The sequence below is a fragment of the Mirounga angustirostris genome, unplaced genomic scaffold, assembly GCF_029215605.1.
Source record: "Mirounga angustirostris isolate CCGP_5_RB_7025 unplaced genomic scaffold, mMirAng1.0.hap1 SCAF_14, whole genome shotgun sequence".
Classification (NCBI taxonomy): Eukaryota; Metazoa; Chordata; class Mammalia; order Carnivora; family Phocidae; genus Mirounga; species Mirounga angustirostris.
In genome coordinates, this window is record NW_026991722.1 from 66,023,569 (window position 1) to 66,042,390 (window position 18,822).

Genomic DNA, 18,822 nt, shown 5'->3' on the forward strand with positions numbered 1-18,822 from the left:
GGCGTCTGCTTGGGTTTCTCTCTCCCTCTCCCTCTGCTCCGCACGCCCCACCCCCCAGCATGCTTGCGCTCTCTCTCAGATACATAAATCTTAAAAAAAAAAAAAAAAAAAAGCAACAACAAAAAAGACCACCATATTTATTTAGTTTAACATTTCCCCTGATCTAAAGAGAAAGATGTCAAAAGAAAATCTAGAACATATACATAAGCACACACCCCCCTGAATCCAGATAACCCAAAAGAAAATAATAATGGCAAAGTTCTGTTCAACAGTTAAATTTATCTTCGCTTCTGGAAGATGTTTCCACGCCCCATTCCACGTCCTCTTCCTCTCGCAGCCACTGAAAGGTGGGAAAGAAAGGACAAGGCCAGGTCAGTGCAGTCAGCGAACGCTCATGCCACGGAGCAGCCAGAGCCCTTGGACAGGGGCACAGGAAGGGGCCTGAAAGGCCACCTGGTCCAACACCATGCCCACCCCATGGCATTTCCTCATTGCATGAGGACTTGTGGCTGGCATCAGAGTTGGAGTGCCTTCCAAAACTCCTGCCTTCCGGTCCACCACTGCTCTCAATATGAGGCTGGGAGTCAGGGTGTTGAGAGCTAAGGTGGTTTGGGGAGCAAGCCTGAGAACCACAGAAAAGATGAATTCCCAGCACTGGCCAAGGGGAAGCTAATAAAACAGGACAGATGAACTTAATTCACACTTAAAATTCTGAAACAAATAGTTAAACATCTGTTAAATCTGGGTAACAGGTTTTATTATTTTTTAAGCTATTCTGCAATATAAAATGTTTCATAATAACAAAACAAATAAAACCACTCCCCATTCAAAGGGCATACAAGCTGCTGTTCTCTGTGACTCCAAGAGTTCAGGAGAGGTCCAGTGGCTTTGAAGGACAGGTGAAAATATTCTGATGGCTACTAACTGGAGCCTTACCCTCTTCCATCTTCTAGAGCCCCTTGAAGAGGGAGGAAAGTCACCCAAGAGCCCAGCCACATGCTGAAAAGAACCAGAGCAAGGGACTGACAGAGGCACAGATGGCTCAGGCAGAAGCCAGTGGGCGTGGGCAAACTCACAGCCAAGTGCCTTCTAGTGCACAGCTACTGGGCTGCACCTTTGTTAGAGATGATGGTGCAGTTATACAGTGACAATGAGGGCAGCCCTTCCCTGAGAAAGCAGAGAGAACAGCAGTTCTAGTAAGAAAACCAGTATTCCTGAAAACCATTCCTTCACCAGGACAAAAGGTCCAGAGCTTCCGGTTCTACAAATGCCACTTACCTAGGAAGGGAAAGGAGATTCTCCCATCAGTGTTTTTGAAGGACATTTTAAAGGATTACTCTATTGCACCTTTAAATTCAAAAACTACCTCATATATAAAATATGCACAGCAAAAAAAAATACTGAAGGAGAATCCAGTGACTTTCCTGCACTACAAATCTTTTTACTGATAGTCAGATAGTTTCTAATGAATGCACTTGCTTCCTAGATAATCAACATGGCAGAGCTTTTCACGGACCCAAAGATAAAACCTCTGACTGGGCTAACCCAAAAGAAAGGCCAGACTAAGGCAGGTCAATGGATCACTGGGGACATGCTAAAGGAAGGATTTATTTTCAAATATAAGAATATTTGAAAACAGAAGTCCAGTCCCTATAATGGGTAAAGATGGCTTAAAACTGCTTATTTCTTAAGTGAAAATGGATCCCTACTGTCTGCATTTCGCCCCACTTACGCTGGGTGTCCATAAACACCCCCAGGTCTCAGGGAACTGTTGCCCCACTGCTTTAGGTGGCAGCTAATCCATACCACAGTGCCCCTCCTCAGCAAACTAAATAAGAGCAAGCCTCCCCCAGACTCTTTGGACAGAATTTCTGGAAACAAAGGGGCCTCCTAGAAATTCATTATAGGAGACTTATCCACTCTCTCATTTAAGACAGGTGTCCCCTTCTTCTTTCTAAGGAGGCACTTTGGATTTTGCATAAGCCCTATGAATGTGATCAGGTGAGGCAAGACAGAGAAGACGAGACATGGCCCCCAGCCCCTCAGAGGTGGGGGCCCCAAGACTGCAGGGTGGCAGTGGGTGTGGAGATGGCTGAAGTCCAACTCCACCCCCATGCCCAGGCAACTGACAGGGCCCTTTCCTAAAAGATACAGGACAAACACATATGTTAAAAACAGTGCAAGAGGAGCACATACCTTGGGCCTTCAGAATAGCAGCTTTTCCCCGGCCAGCCCCTGAGCCTTGGTTTTTATTTTTCATGCTCTTTAACATGGGCGCATTTTTCAGCATGTCAGGCAAAATGAGAAAGCGGATCTTGCTGCCACGGATGTACACCTGCTCCAGCTGTGCCACTCGGCCGTCTCTGTATGTGACTGTGATGTTGGACATCTGGAAGGGAATCACCAGCTCATCAAGGGCCAACAGCACCAGCACACAACAAGGACACACAAAGAGGGGGAGCCTTGGCTGGTGATAGGGGAAGTCCAGAAATGCAAAAACCAACATCGTGAAATAAAGGAGCCAGGCAAAGCACTTCACATGTTTGGTCTTCACAGCACCTCCAGGATAGGCTATGGGCATTCCCGTTTTTTATAGATTAAAAAAACCTAAAGCACTTGTCCAAAGTCCAACAGCCAGAATGAAAGAACCCAGATTCAAATCCAGCTGGCCTGACTCCAGAGCCCTAACTCTGGATACTGCCTCCCTTGCCAGCATGTGAAGGGTTCTCATGGTGAAAAACTCTAATCAAAACAGCTGTGAACCGCTTGTCCAAACTCTGTCCTGCCCTGCATCTGCCCGGTACATACACTGCAAAGGCACCACGAAGGCCATGAGCGTGCACCAGAGGCAGCTCCTATCCTCCCAGAGTGCACACTCGACAAAGTGGGACAGAGCCCCTCTAGCTTCAATGCCTAGGGATGAGAAGTATAGGGGGCAGTGCCTGTATGAATGGCTCAGAATATTGGGAGAGGTGTGAGGCGAGAGCCTACACTGAGAGACAGGACACTTGGGCACGAACCTACAGGATACAAGGACTGGAGCAGAGCAACTGGGAGGGGGAAAAAGTTATCACCTTGGGAGACTATGGGGCTCATTCATTTGTGGACAGGGTTAGGATAGCACTTTGTAAAGATCAAATACGCCAACATGGGTGAACTGTGGGATGGAGAGACAGGGAGCCTAGAGGTGAGACCAGCCAGCAGACAGGCTTGGCATAGGAAGGGAACCTAAACTTGCCAGTGCCAACCTCAACAGGCACCACATTTACCATAAAAAGTAGCTTATTTTGAGTCTTCTGGATGAAACAGTATATACATTTATTCAGAATAGGTCAAAGCCCATTGCAGAGAGAGGTGCTGTGTCCCCAGATTTCTGACTGGCTTGTTGCCACCTTATACTCATTCTTTTCCTCAAAGTGCTAACTGGCCACCTCTGCTTGAACACCCAGTTTGCAAAAAGACTAACAACATTCTAGGGCCATCCTCGCTAAATCTGTGCAGTTGGAATGGTCTGTAGAGCTTCAACCCACTGCCCCTGTTCCACCCTCAGGAATAATAGGGCTCAAGTTTCCCATAAATCTTCTACTCCAGGCTCAACATTCCTAGTTTCTTAACAAACTTCCACACAGGTTCTAAATCCTTGCCATTCTGTTCCTGCCTCAAAGAATACCATAACCTCTGGAGGCGCCTGGGTGGCTCAGTCAGTTAAGTGTCTGACTTCAGCTCAGGTTGTGATCTTGGGGTCCTGGGATCGAGCCCCGCGTCAGGCTCTGCATCCAGCAGGGAGTCTGCTTCTCCCTCTGCCCCTCCCCCTGCTTGTGCTCACTCTCTCAAATAAATTTAAAAAAAAGAATACCATAACCTCTGGTGCCACAAGTGAACATGAAGTATGACTAACAAAGCCAACTTTTATTGGGCACTTATTAGTATCCCAGGCAATTTCACATTATAACTCCTAAAAATCACACGATTCTACAAGATAGAGATCATCGCCATCCCCACTAGAGATAAAGAGGCACAGCCAGCAGAGGCAGACCTGTCCTTAGAGGCCACACTCTTACCCACTCTCTATTCTTCTGCCTAAGGTCACACTACCTGTGTGGCCTACAGAGCACTATAAACTCAGGTCTAACTCTAAACCCACATTCTGAAACCATACATCAGATCACCACTTCCTCATCATCATTCACGCTGAAACCATACATCAGATCACTTACTTCCTCAAATAGTTAAGGAGCTAACTAAATGAGACAAATATGTCTAAACGCTGTTCCTATTACCGAGCATATATTAGAAGCTCAGTAAACAATGAATCTAAATGACAGTCAAGACATCTATTTTGGAGGCTATGCTACTGCTAAGCTACTTCTCCTCCAGTACATTCCAGTACATACATCTCACCCCTTCCTCTGCTACAACCTCCCCAAACCACTTTGAGAATCCCTGACAGAGGGTGTTCTGTAAGACCAACAGGACAAACGGTTTTCACAAATGGATGTGTCCTGGCTGACGCAGGAAAGGGTCCAGCATCAACTGACAACCCTAATAATGACCAGGTCGGCTACTGTTCTCATGCGCCACCCTGCAGCACCAGCAGAGAAATGGCTGTGCTGTGTATAAAACCCCACAGTCCCGCCCACCTATACAGCTTGTTAATAAGCCCAAGCTATGTCTCCATCATAAGCCAAAGGCAACAACTTGAGTGAACTAGGTTTCAATGAAGTCAGGTAGGAATACCCACTCTACTCAAACTTCCCACTTTCCCAAACACCCATAATGAAACATAGGTGGCATAAACCAGGTGCCCAACTGAAAGTGACATCTTGGGGGAGAGAGAAGATCTTAGTACAGTCAAAACTGTGGGAATTTCCTCACACAGGGCCAAGAGGAGAGCACTAACTCCAGGACTATAAAGCAATGTTGGCGTGCTTTAGGGTCATCAATCACAACATCCCTGTTGTGGGGCACACAGCAAGTGCTCAACAAATGTCTGGTCCCCTCCCCTACCATTAATAGCAGAGCCTCCCTCTTTTGCTCCCTTCTACTCATCTTCTTGCCTGAAATCTGACAGAGTGAGGGTCTGACATTTCTAGAAGCAACAGGACCTAGCAGGTTTATTATACACCTCATCTTCAGAGACTACAGTTAAGATCAGAGATTTGGGACTCAGACTTGGATTTAGATCCATTCCTTCTATGCTTGGTCACCCTGGGCATCCGGAAGCTTGTCCTCAGAGAGGTCCTGTGATAATTGAAAGATCAATTGTACATAAAAAACACTAGCATAGTGCCTGGTACAGAATAAGCATGCAATGAATGGAAGTTTCTGATACTACTTTTTTCCCCCTTTAAGTTATTCATTTATTTTAGAGAGAGAGAGACAGCACGCGTGCTCGAGAGGGTGGGGGGAGGGGCAGAGGGAGAGAATCTTCAAGCAGACCCCACCACCACCACACTCCCTCCCTGCTGCCCACCACAGCTGGGTGCCAAGCCTGACATGGGGCTTGATCTCATGAGCCTGAGATCATGACCTGAGCTGAGCTGAAACCAAGAGTGGATGCTTAACCCACTGTGACACCTAGGCACCTCATGAATGGAAATTTCTGGTACTATTAAACACAGCCTTTTGGAGACGGCTCTTAGCTTGACACGTTAAACTAAGACTTTTAAAATATTTAACAGTACCCAGATCTTGGTTTTTAAATTCTACTCCCAACCAAAAAGAAACCAAGGCTACCTGAAGAAATGGCTGATTCCAGAGCTGGGTTAGGGAAGGTAAAAGATGAGCCTGCAACAAACATCTTATTCCAGAAAGTTAAGGATGTGCTCCCCCAAAATGGCCAGGAGATACCAAAAGGACACAAAAGGAGTCATCTTCTGGACAAATTTGAGATAAATCAATCAAAATAATGATAGTAACAGATTATAACCCATCTAATGAAACAGAAACCCATGAGCCTATACTGATAATAAATGAATGAATAAATTGGGAATAAGGGAAGGCTCTTCCATACAGCAGACCTAGTTAATATAGAAAGAATGATGGAGTTATAAACAAAAAAACATTCTCAGGCACCTGGGTGGCACAGTGGGTTAAACATCCGACTCTTGGTTTCGGCCCAGGTCGTGATCTCAGGGTCGTGAGATCGAGCCCCACTCTGAAGTCTGCTTGAGATTCTCTTTCCCTCTCCCTCTGCCCCTCCCTCTCACGTGCGCGCTCCCTCTCTCTCTCAAATAAATAAATAGATCTTAAAAAGTAAAAAAAACAACAACATTCTTTTGCAACCGTCATGGTAAAAAGATTCAAGCAAGAATCTTCACTGGATGCTAAAAGGGGGGTGGTGGAGGTGGTGATGAGAAACAGAATACTCACAAGATAATTACTTAAAGAACCTCCCTCACAAAATTCTCATTAGTTGCCAAAGGAAAAAGAACATACAGTGGAGAGACCACACAACACTTCAACCAAATTATCAAGGTTAACATGCACCAGTAAGGGGCAAACAAGTGTTTTGGGCCTCCTAGTGACACCTGAAGGAGAAGAAGTCACTTACACAGTAACAGCCACAAACAGTACCCCACACAAACAAAACAAACCCCAAATCCAATCATGAGGAAACACCACAGAAACCCCAATCAAAAGACATTCTAAAACAAATAACTGGTCATTATTCTTCAAAAATGTCAATGCTGTGAAAAGCAAAAGCAGAAGAACTGTCCCAGACTAAAGAAGCACAAAGCAAGCTGATCACTAAGTATAATACATGATCCTGTATTGAATGGCACATAGAGGAAAACACTGCATCTATAGATAACACAAAGATAGGTAGTTTTTCATTCTAGCTAGAAAGCGTATCTGGAGAAATTCCCAACCACCCTGCATTCAGAAAATTCAAAAACTTTCCTGATGTTAATTCTGGGCAGTTTTCTGACAGTCATGTGAGGGCTTCTCTCAGGTTATCATTTTTACAGAAAGAAATCATGCACAGGCCATTTTCCCACAGACCATTATTCCATAACCAAAAAAATAGCGTTTGAACAGTCCAGTCAGTGATGGGGTGGTCATGCTGAAGCCCGAAAAGCACCATCTCGGCTCCAGGAGAGTCTCTGAACTCTATCACTCTCTCCCACCAAAATTTCCAGGAATTATAATTGCTTTAAGAAGTGAAATTTTGGATTTGATCATTTACCCTCTTCTTTTTTTAAATCTATTATTATTATTATTATTATTATTATTTTAAGATTTTATTTGACAGAGAGAGAGAGTGAGAGCAGGGAACACAAGCAGGGGGAGTGGGAGAGGGAGAAGCAGGCTTCCTGCAGAGCAGGGAGCCCAATGTGGGGCTCGATCCCAGGACCCTGGGATCATGCCCTGAGCCAAAGGCAGACGCTTAGCAACTGAGCCACCCACGCACCCCTATTATTATTATTTATTTATTTATTTGACAGAGAGTGAAAGAGCATAAGCAGGGGAAGTGGCAGAGGGAGAGGGAGAAGCAGGCTTCGATGTGGGGCTTGAGATCCCAGGACCCTGGGATCATGACCTGAGCTGAGCCGAAGGCTGACGCTTGATGGACTGAGCCACCCAGGTGCTCCTACTCTCTTCTTCTATCTAATTTTCTGGGTCTTTTTGTTTTATTGAGATATAACTGATCTATAACATTGTGTAAGTTTAAGGTATACAATATACTGATTTGCTACATTTATATTACAATGACTGCCACTGTAGCATTAACTTCTTTATCAAGTCATATAATTATCATTTCTTGGTGACGAGAATAATTAAGATCTCTTATTTCAGCAAGTTTAATGCCTATAATAGTTTTGTTGCCTCTAATTACTGTACTGTATATTAGAACCCCAGGACTTTATTTATCTACTAGTTGCATACCCTCTTTTTTTTTTTTTTTAAAGATTTTATTTTTATTTATTTGACAGAGAAAGAGAGCAAGCACAAGCAGGGGGAACAGCAGGTGGAGGAAGAGGGAGAAGCAGGCTCCTTGCTAAGCAGGGAGTCTGATGCGGGCCTCGATCCCAAGATGCTGGGATCATGACCTGAGCCGAATGCAGACACTTAACTGACTGAGCCACCCAGGTGCCCCTACCCTCTTCTTTTTAAATAATCTTTACTGTGCTTCATGATCATAAACTTAACACATATTTTAATTTTTAAAGTGGACAAAAAAAAAAGTTTTTTTTTTTCTTAAGAATTTTAATCCCCCATGGGGCGCCTGGCTGGCTGAGTCGGAAGAGCATGGGACTCTTGATCCCAGCGTCCTGAGTTCAAGCCCCACAGTGGGTATAGAGATTGCTTAAAAACAACAACAACAAAACAAACAAACAACCCCCCCACCACCACACAAAAAACAATATTTTGTGGGACTGTCACCTACAGATGATGCCACATCCTGCAGCACGGGCTAGCGAACTATGCTTGCCTTGCAGCTGTGGAGTACAGAGCGGGAGGACAAGACTCCCTGCCTTGCCAGCCAAACCTCAGATGCAAAGAAGTATCTACACCCTCTGACCCTATGAGCCCATCTCAAGGACCTCATCCTAGGATTAATGCTTGCATAGATTACATTTGCATCGTCAAAAAAGAGCTGTGGTAACAGGCTACATTAAAAATATCTGAGGAACCCAAAAAGGTATGGTTTGTATGGGGACGCTGGTGATGACATTATCTAATAGTATAAGACTGTATCTCTTTTATCAGGGCCAAGGGGAAAAATCTCTTCCACATCTGACTGCCAGGGAAAACCACACAACTGGTATTTTATCTTAAGGACACTACGCACCTTAGAACTGCTGATTTCCCTCTGCCGGGCCTCTAAGTAGCTTAGAACAGAATATCCCTTTATTAAATGTACAGGGATTCAGATTTACGTTTCTGGGTACTAACTGCCTGCCTGGCTTCACTTTACGGTCTACCCCAAGTTACCTGCATCTTGACCTATCTGTCCATTTTTACCTTATTGTATAATTTTTTATAAACCACCTCTTTTTTTTTTTTTTTTACAGATTTTATTTATTTGAGAGAGGCAGAGAACACGAGTGGGTACAGTGGGGGGCAGAGGGAGAAGCAGACTCCCCACTGAGCAGGGAGCCTGATGCAGGGCTCAATCCCAGGACCCTGAGATCACAAACTGTGCCAAAGGCAGACGGCCAAAGGCAGACGGTTAACCAACTGAGCCACCCAGGCGCCCCCTACCTCTAACACTTTTTGAAAGCAGACAGAGTAAAAAATAAATACTAGAAACACAAGACACCTTCCTAGGGGGGAAGAAAAGTCAATGCCAATTGTGGCTGTGGTGAGATGCTCTTATCTGTTTTCCAAATCTTTGTAGTGTGTGACCCACCACACTTTTGTAATAAAAAATGTTAGGGGCGCCTGCATGGCTCAGTCAGTTGGGCAGCTGACTCTTGATTTCAGCTCAGATCATGATCTCCAGGTCGTAAGATCGATCCCCGTGTTGGGCTCCACACTCAGCTGGGAGTCTGCTTCAGGATTCTCTCTCTCTGCCCCTCCCCCACTCTTTCCCGCAAGCGCTCTCTAAAATCAATCAATCAATCAATCAATCAATCAATCTTTAGAAAAAACCAAAGTTATTAAAATGTTTGCCAACATCCAATGGCAAACACTAAACTCCAGCTGTCCTCTAGCAAAGGCTAGAAAGTGCTAAGGGGATGCTCTCATCCCCAAAGGGCAGACTAACTGGGGCCAGGAAGGAAGGAAAGCAGCGGGAACTGCAGGAGCCATTGGTTTCACGCATCCTGGGGATGTGTGAATGAACTGTGCTGGGCTTAGCGCAATATATTCAGCTCTGCCTTAGCCTGCTGGTTTTTATTCAGTGAGCCAGGCTTAGGTAAACCCAGCAAAGTCTCAGCATCTGGGCATGGACAGTGTTATAGGCTGAATCCTAACTGCCTCCAATTCATCTGTCTTAACCCCCCAGTATCTCAGAATGTGACCATATTTAGAGTCTGGATCTTTACAGAGGTAACTGAGCCCTAATTCAACATGACTTGTGTCCTTATGAGAGATCAGGATACAGATCCACACAGAAGGAAAACCATGTGAAGATACAGGAAGGAGAGAGCCATCTACAGGCCACAGAGAGAGGCCTGGAACAGATCCTTCCTTCACGGCCCTCAGAACTAACCCTGTGACACCTTGATCTCAAACCTCTTGCCTCCAGAACTCTGAGGGAATAAATATGCTTGTTTAAGCCACTCAGTGTGACACTTTGTTATGACAGCCCCAGCAGATTAACATAAGCGGGAAGCAAGTGACTGGCTCCCCCCACCTGACATACATTCACTCATTTATTCTGCACTATAATGCTGAGGCTGAGGTGTTATTTTTAATCCTGACTTAGAAAGGAGAGAACACGGGCGCCTGGGTGGCTCAGTCATTAAGTGTCTGCCTTCAGCTCAGGTCATGATCCCAGGGTCCTGGGATCGAGCCCCACATTGGGCTCCCTGCTCAGCGGGAACCCTGCTTCTCCCTCTCCCACTCCCCCTGCTTGTGTTCCCTCTCTCGCTGTGTCTCTCTCTGTCAAATAAATAAAATCTTTAAAAAAAAAAAAAGAAAGGAGGGAACAGAGGGAGGTCCAAAGCTGGACCCAAGTCACACAAGGTAGTGGGCTGCAACCTGATTCCAGATCTATCACCAGGCTGTGTGCTTTATATCACAATGGCTACATTTGAGAGACCACCAAGGTCATCTGGTCAGACATTACAAATGGGCAGTTTGAGGCCCTGAAAACTCAGTCAGTTGTCCAAATAAATAGCTGAATAAACACATTAAGGTGCCTTACCCCCAGTCTTGCATTCTACTCACCAAAATAAAGTACCTTAAAATGGATGAGGATGCCTTAAACCAGAGGACTGGATCTATGACAGGGGTGCCTCACAAAGACAAGGCAGGCAAAGCCCCACAGGACCTTTAGAAAGCCCACACCATCTACCTGTACGGCATCAACACTGAAGAGAGAAACCTGCAGTCACTAGATGTCTATCTCCCTGAGCCAGGGAACTGGCCCCACTGGTCAACCTGGCAGGAAGATGATGCTCAAAGCTATAGAGCTATCACAAGTGAATGCTGCAAAGCAATAGACAGGACACCTGATCTGCAGTGTGATTTGAGGGAAGTCACCTTCTCTTTCTGACCTTCGGTTTTCTCACCTAGAAAACATTAACAGAAACTACATGTGGACATGTAAAATGTGCGTGGTGTGAAACTAGCTGCTGCACATACATAACTAATCTGATCTGTAGAACAGCCCCAGGGTGTGGGTGTTATCCCTATGGCGGTCTTCAGAATGCACTGCTCAGATCTCCCTGCAAGGGTCATCAGGCTATGAGGCACGCATGGAGCTGACAGTCTCCAGCTGCCACCTATGGGATCCATCACAGCATTCACCCTGAAGCCACTGTCTCCCCAGGCTGTCGGCCAATGAGTGATCACAATGGGATCCTAGAGCCAGGTCATTTCTGCCCCATGCTACACTCTTCTAATGAGCAACTCCTGCTGGCTGAGACTTCCTCAGAGATACGCTGCGGTACAAGGCTCTTCCCACTCAATCTTGTCTTTTCCCTCTCCTTTCCCCAGCACCAGACCAGTAATAGATTGAAAGCTCTCCTGGTTACTCCTACTCCCTCTCCTTTATCCTTCATTATTATTTCTCCCAATAAATCTCTTGCACAACAATTCTACCTTGGCAACTATGTCTCAGAGGACATAAAATAACACCATTCCCATTTTAGAGACAAGGAAACTGAAGCAATTAACATGATCAAGGTCAGATAATTAGGATCCAAACCCACATCTCTGATTCTGAAGCCCAAGTTCTTAACTGATGATTTAAAGAACAAAGGAGAAAGTGTGCTGATACACCTTGCCAAAGCAATGCTATACAAACTCATGCAATTATTAGCAAAATGCAAAAGAGTGCCATGGGAAGGGCACAGTATGAGGAAGCTGCTCCAATACTTGTTAGCGGAAGGACATTCAGTAGATGAAGTCTTTTAATCTTATTCTCCCTATTTTATGGATGACAGAACTATCACCGAACCTGCCTACCTCATAAGGTAGTTGCTATAATCAAATGATACTCCTCTTCCAAGAAAGATGGAAAATAAACATGGTATGTGAGTGGAAGATTCTACTAACTGCAAAGCAGTTACACAAACATGTAGGGGCAAATGGAGAATGGCCCTGAACTTGACAGATTCTACTGAAGGGAACAGTGCCACTTCTTTTAAACAAGTCTCCGAAATATAGGAGAAGATGATCATAGGATGGAGAAAACACACTTCTAAATAGCTCTTATTTATGCCCATATCAGCAGCAACTATAACAGTGCCTGGCACACATCAGGCGCTTCATAAATAACTGTTCAAGGAGGGGAACTTCAAAAAGACCTCCAATCACTATCTTTCTGTGCTCCAAGACAGAGGCCCAAGCTTCCCCCATAACCTCATGTGGAAAGCAGGATACCTGGCAGTTCATGTTGTCCTCCGCCTCAATGAGCTTCCCACGATACACCTCACCAGTGTTTGTCTCACATGTCACAATGTGACCCTCAGCCTCGTGTAGGACTTTAATCGGCACACCAATAGACATCTTGGCAGGAAAAGAGCTCTACAGTGAGAGAGACAACAGTTAGTTCATCCTTTAGGGCCTAAGAAGTCATGTGGCACATATCATAACTCCCTTAAGGCCTGACACTCCATAAAATTTAGTAAGAATGCCAAAGCTGCCATTCTCCACAGGGAAAAAAAAAAGCTTAATTCCTAGTTTGAGGAACTCATCTGGCAAATACATGAAAGATGTGGAATGGTGAAGAATGGGGGGGGCAGGGCTGGAGAGAGGGAAAGCTAATGGGATGAGAATAAAGTGCCTTCCATCTCCCTCCCTGCTACCATATGCCTCTTCATCTTCATCAAATAACCAGTAACCAATACCGTGTGTGTTGGGGACAGGGGATTGAAATGTACATACCACACGATGTACATGCCAACCCATAGTTGTGGATGACACCACTTTGAGAACCCATGACATAGACCTGAGCTGTCCAATACAGTAGCCACAGTCCACATGTAGCTACTTAAACTAAACTTAAAGTGAAATAAATCACATTAGCCACATTTCAAGAGATCAATGGCCTTGGGCTAGTGGCTAAAGTACTGGGCAATACAGATGTAGACCAAAGGATCCAGGCAAATCTAGAAGAGGCTGTGCATTTAATTCGACTCATTAAGTACCCACTGACCCTCCACTTCTTCAAGGTTAAATAGAAAATAAAGTGTTCACAAAGGGACAACGTGCTATAAGCAGGAAATGTTTGGAGGAAAAACATAATCAGGGAAATCACCTGATTTCATGTAAATAAAAGAAACAAGCAGTAGATTTCATATTCCCAGATAGGCAACAAATGAAGGTCGGGACACATCATGTGTGTTCAAGATTGGAAAGGGAACATGAGGTTGGGAAAGACAGGTTCCCTCGGTGAGGAAGTAGCCTTAGGAGTTTGGCTTTTATGCTGAAGACAGCGGGGAACTATTGCAGGACTATGGGTAAAGGAATGATCCAATAAAAAGGCAGCAGCACTTACAAATGGATCAAACACAGTTGTTGTTGTTTTTTTTCAAACAGTTTAGAAGCAAGGAAACTTGATAAGGCTTCTGTAACAATATGGAAAGCATGAGAGGACCAGTGACTGAAAGGGGGTTGGGGGCAGAGATGCAAACAACTTTGAAACGGATTGCCCAGAGAGAACTTGGGGGAAGGAGGCAGCCAGAAACATTTCAAGACTATTGCCTGTATGTTCGGAAAAACATGGCCTGGAGAGGCACAGAAAACGAAGAGCATGTACTTTGGGGAAAAGCTAATGAGAACTCACTTTCAGGCGCTAGTGAGGCAACGCTGATGTTTGAGTGACCCGGACTTCCCGCTCTTCTCCCTCCCCGAACCTCCCAGAGTTGCTCGGCAGCGCGTCCTTCTCCAGCCCCAGGCCCCTCACGGGTGCTTCGGGTCTACCCTCGCCTGCTCCCGGCCTCACCTCACCGGCTCCGGCCTACTCTTCCTTTCCGGCGCCGCGGCAACTCTAGCGACTGCGAAGGCGTGAGCAAAGCGAATGGCGGGTCTCGCGCTCCCAGAATACCACGCGTTCCCAAAATGCTGTGCGTAGGGCCCGGCCCCTTCCTTTTCTTAGTGGTGAGCGCGGTCTTGCCTTTGCTTCCTTCTCACTCGGCCGACTGGGAAACGTGGATTCGGCTACGATAGTTCCGGCCCCGGAAGAGAGAGCTGGTGACAGGGCCCAGGTGCCGCCGGAAACACTGATCCATAGGCCGTCAAGGGGGTGGGGGGAAGGGCTTGCGTTTCGAAGCACCTAACACCGGGGACAGGCTGGACAGCAAGGTGGGGATCTGGGGCTTGGGTCCTCGGATCGGGGGCTGAGGGCCAGGACCTACTCTCACAATTTAACCTTTGGAACCCGGCACCACCAGGTAAGGGGCGCCCTCCGTAAGGCGAGGTATCTCACCGTACGGATAGAGGAACAGGTTTAGAGTAGAGCGGGAGCCGGCCCACGCCGTCCCTCAAGGAAGTCGAAGTAGTGTTAGGTCTTCTGGAGCCCCGCGGTGTACGGATAGGACCTGGCCTTAGGCCTGAGGCTGGCAGAGAAGTGCGGCCAGGCAGAAACGGAGTTCGCTAAGATGAAGAGTCTCCGGGGAACCAGTGCCGGTGGAAAGGCAGGGCTGGGGGGCCGCGCTTAGGCAAAGGGGCGGAGCTTCCGGGGAACGGAGGCGTGAAAGGGCCTGCGCGTCTGCGCGAGGAGTGGGGGGAAAGGGGCGGGGTTACCAGAAGCCGAGACTGCCAATGGCCAGGACCCGTTTAGATCCGGAGGCTGGGGGCCTCTAGGAATAGAAGTCAGGGGAAAAGAAAGGGAGGGGCTTCTTTGAGCACCAGCGAAGGGGTGGGGTTTAAAGAAGGGGCGGGGCCCCGAGCCGAAGACTGGAAGGGGCGGGGCGGGGCTTGGGGCGGCCCTGCCACCGCCTCCCCTTCTCCCCACCGCGGTGGAGGTGGCGGTGGCGGCGGCGGCGGCGGCGGTGGCGGCGGCGGAGGAACCTGACACGCACCAGCCCCGCTCCCGCCCCAGTCGAAGCCGAAGCTGCAGCCGGCGCCGGGCCGGGGCCATGGGCGCCCCGCGCGGCCCGGGTCATGAGGACGGAGGCGGAGGCAGCGGGGCCGCCGCTCGAGCCCGGTCAGTGTCTCCCCGAGGGCCCGGGCTTCGCCGGGGGGAACGAGGGGGACCCCGCCCTAGCGCGGGCAGGGTCCAGCCGCGCGACCTTGGGTCCACCGCCGCCACGGTCCGGGCTGTAGAGCTTTGAGCGATACCTGGCCAGGTGTACACTCCCGCCTTGCCCGCTCAACCCCCAGCCCGGGTCCCTTGGGATTTCTGATACTCCTAGGGCTGGTACCCCAGTCAGCTCTGTGAAAGCGGTCATGGTGGGAGGGTCCTGGTTGCGGTGCAAGGGCGGCACCTTCCCCAGAAGCGAAAAGTCCTGCTGGAGCACCTTAGGAGATCCCGCGTCCCCTCCGGGGAACTATGGGGGAACTGAGGCCTAGAAGGGCAGGGACCTGGCTGAGAGCATAGAGCAATGGATGTGCCCCTTACCCTGGCCTCCCAGACTTAGCGGTTTGTCTTGCTGTAGTTCTTGACCCTCAGGTTCCTTCTGCCCCCAGGTGGCCTGAGTTCCTTTGGGGCAGAAACTAAGGGTCCTCAGTTTGCTTCTCTGAGGGGGGGAGGGGGAAAGGAATGATTCCTGCTCTCCAGGTTGATGAGAAAGAGAAAGTGCTAGTAAACTCTAAGGTGCCAACTCATGGGAGAGGTCAAGAGCATGTGGGACCCTACGCTAAGACATCAGGGACCTTGGTGTGACACCCAGGGGTGGTCTCTTTTGTGAATGCAGCAGGGCATAGGATCTGATGCTATCCTGGCATTTGCATCCCTACTCTTCCAGTTATCTAACTCTGTGATCTTGGACCAGACATTTGCCTTTCCTGAGTCCCAGTGAAGTAATGGCTCACATTCATAGGGAGCTTTCCATGAGCGGACACTGTGTTAAGTTGTTTACATGCAATGCCTCATTAATCCTCATAAGGACCCTTTTGTAAAGTAGGTTACCATTGTTACGTGCACTTTTGCACATGAGCAGATAGAGTTGAAAGGAGTTAAGTATCCAGGGCTTGCCTTCTTGGACAACAGTTGCCAACTGAAGCCAGGCCAGGGCCTTACAGGCAGACCCTACTTTTAGGTGGGACAGTCCCTTGGCTCCAGGCATCAACATCTGGCAGTAGTTCTGGGCTTGGAAGGCCCTCCCTCTCCTTATCAGCCCCCCACAGGAGTATCTCTGGATCCCTGTAAGCTGACCTGCCCATGCCAAGACTGGGGATGGCCACATGGGAGTATTTAGCCTTGCAGGGCCTGGGGATCAAGGGGTTCTAGGATCAGGGCAAGAAGAGGAGGGGCAGTGGAGTTCACAAAGACCCTAGGGAGCTGCTGTCCTATGCCACATTTACAGCTGGAAATAGGGAAAGGCACAGACAGAGGCAAAGCCGGGCCATTAAGATGACCCAGCTAGCTGGTGCCAGAGCCCAGGCTGCAGAGTAAGGAGGGAGCCGTGAACAGAGGGGCTGTAGTCTGGAAGCCGGGGTGGGGGGAATTGGGGGAGGGGTTGGGCATTGTTGTGACAAGTAGGCCTGGGCATCTCAAGGGATAAGGCCTTTTTGGAAAAACACCTTCATTCATCAAGCATGTCTGAGTGCCTGCTCTGGTTCAAGGGCTGGGGCGAGGCACATGCAGCCCTGTCCAGGCCTGCCACTGAGATATTCTCAGTCTGTCCAGTGGGGAAGGCAGACACAATCCCCTCAAATACTCATATTGAAGGGCTCAGAGAGGGAAAGAGACCAGAGCATTTGGCTGTTCAGACATGGGAGACAACATTCCAGACTAAGGGATATGCAAGAGCAAAAACTGGGGAGTAAACAGCCGGTGTAGAGAGAAACAGAAAGACAGTTTATGGCCACGGTGAAGGATTCTTGAAAAGGGAGGCATTCCATCATGAGAGAATAGCACCTTGCATAGAGCTCTCTCTCCACTCAGCCCATTGGGGGCAATTATTTTAGACTATGAATCTGGAGGACAGGACTTGGGACTTAGTCATCTTTAGTGTCCCCAAACCATAGGACACACTGAATGCTTAATAATTTTATTTCTTAAAAAAAAAAATAGGTTCATTTCTTCTAACAAATGTTTGTTGAATTACTGCTAAGCATCAGATACTAGGCATTGGGAATAACAGTGAACAAGATTAGCAAATTCTCTGTCTTCAGGAAGCTTACAGTCTTGTGGGGAGACAGAGTAGCTCTATTTTATTTTTTATTTTTCTCATTAATTTTGCCAAGTACTTTGTGAAGGAAACAAACAGGAGGCTGGGAAGGGGGGACCCTCTCCCCGCAAAGGTGTAGTCAGAAAAAAGCCTCTCAGAGGAGGAACATTTGGACTGGGACCTGAATGACAAAAAGGGGCAGCCTTGAGATCTGCAGGGGAAGAAAGTTCCAGACAGAGGCAGCTGTACATGCAGCTGTACAATGAAGCCTGATGGGTTTCCCACAGTAACTGGAACTGAGTGAGGTGTAAGGGCCAAGGTGAGGGTGGTGGGGCCTGGGGCTGGCAGGGCCCTGCAGGCCATGGTGTGGAGTGACAACTTTATTCTAAGAGCAATGGGAGACTGGGACTGGGATCCCTCTGGCTACTATGTACAGATGGGAGAGGAGCTGGGGGTGGAATTTAGGACAGAGGCTAAGCAGAAGTCAGGCTGGACGGAGCCCTCAGAACTGAATCCAAGACAGTGGGAAGAGGCAAATGTGGGAAGGCCTCAAATGATGGCCTGGGTTCCTTTTAGAGGCATCTGGGGTCAGGGGAGGGAGGGAACAAAGCCTCAGCCCAGTTGGGCTCAGGGCGCCAGGGTCCTCTAGATGGAGCGCAGGGTTCATGTCAGCACCTGCAACACGCTCTTGCCCTGGGTGGTCATAGCACTCTGCAGGCTGGCATCTGTGGCAGTCCATTTCGTAGAGGAAGAAGCAGGCACAGAGAGGCCAAGTGCCTCTCCTCAAGTGACTCAGTCAGCAGGTGGCCTATACTCACCCATGCCATCCTGCCATCCATAGGCCCTGTTTCCATGCCCTTGGAGGTGGGGAATGGAGGGGGGAAGGCCAGTACAAAGCAGTGAAGGAGCAGTCACGGGTCCCTGCGTCCTGAGAATGTACAACAGCTCAGCAGGACACAGACAAGCTCAATGCAAGGGTCCTCTCCTGTGAATCAAAGCATGAACTCTGGCCTAGCAGAGTGCAGATGAGGGAAAGGGTGTGGCCAGCCTAGGATCAGAAAAGGCACCAGAAGTGGTAGCATCTGAGCCAGGCCTTGAAGGCTGGGGAGGGTTTAGACATAGGAGAGTAGGAGCTTGGGACTCGCTCCAGGCAAGACACTGCCCAGACAAGGCCAACAGGTTGAAAGGCCAGGACAGACAGGACTTCTGGTTGCTCCCTGCAGTGGGAGCCGGGGCTGGCATGGCAAGTCGGCTTCTGGGGCGCTCTGCACAGGCAAGTTGTGGGTTCAAGAGAGACCCCAGAGACCCCCCGAGATGAGGAAACAACGTGGGCTGGGTTTTCACATGCTGAAGGAGTGTCATGAATGAGCAGTGGGTGATGATCACTGAAGGGAAGTCCCTCCCATTTCTTCAGACTCTGAACTTT

At 48.2% G+C, this 18,822-nt stretch overlaps 2 protein-coding genes across 7 annotated transcripts in view; one reads left to right on the forward strand and one right to left on the reverse strand.

Moving 5' to 3' along the window:
• Positions 1-123: 123 nt before the first annotated feature.
• Positions 124-14,205, reverse strand: SNRPD3 (small nuclear ribonucleoprotein D3 polypeptide). 2 transcript variants are annotated; one of them, XM_045887224.2, is made up of 4 exons: positions 14,066-14,205; positions 12,502-12,645; positions 2,197-2,389; positions 124-340 (listed from the first exon to the last, which is right to left on the reverse strand). In XM_045887224.2, exons 2-4 carry the CDS (start codon positions 12,625-12,627, stop codon positions 279-281), a joined length of 381 nt encoding a protein of 126 aa, XP_045743180.1. In that variant the 5' UTR covers positions 12,628-12,645; positions 14,066-14,205; the 3' UTR covers positions 124-278. The 2 variants fall into 2 exon arrangements, with proteins under 2 accessions (XP_045743180.1, XP_045743181.1); XM_045887225.3 differs by lacking the exon at positions 14,066-14,205 and adding an exon at positions 13,907-14,046.
• An 816-nt stretch (positions 14,206-15,021) lies between these two features.
• Positions 15,022-18,822, forward strand: part of GUCD1 (guanylyl cyclase domain containing 1) — a 33,232-nt gene continuing 29,431 nt past the window's right edge. The window contains exon 1 of one of the 5 annotated variants that reach the window (XM_054510421.2): positions 15,022-15,268. In XM_054510421.2, the coding sequence (XP_054366396.1) occupies positions 15,226-15,268 (43 nt within the window). In that variant the 5' untranslated portion in view covers positions 15,022-15,225. The remainder of the gene's footprint in view (positions 15,269-18,822) is intronic. The other 4 variants (XM_054510420.2, XM_045887222.3, XM_045887223.3 and 1 more) reach the window with 4 other exon arrangements.

Bases quoted from the DNA above. Each gene is read 5' to 3' on its own strand.
- SNRPD3 (XM_045887224.2), bottom strand. From the start codon at position 12,627: ATGTCTATTGGTGTGCCGATTAAAGTCCTACACGAGGCTGAGGGTCAC. The intron at 2,390-12,501 runs GTATCCTGCTTT...ATTCCCTTCCAG, and splicing joins AGGACAACATGAACTGCCAG to ATGTCCAACATCACAGTCAC. The intron at 341-2,196 runs GTATGTGCTCCT...CCCACCTTTCAG, and splicing joins TGCTATTCTGAAGGCCCAAG to TGGCTGCGAGAGGAAGAGGA.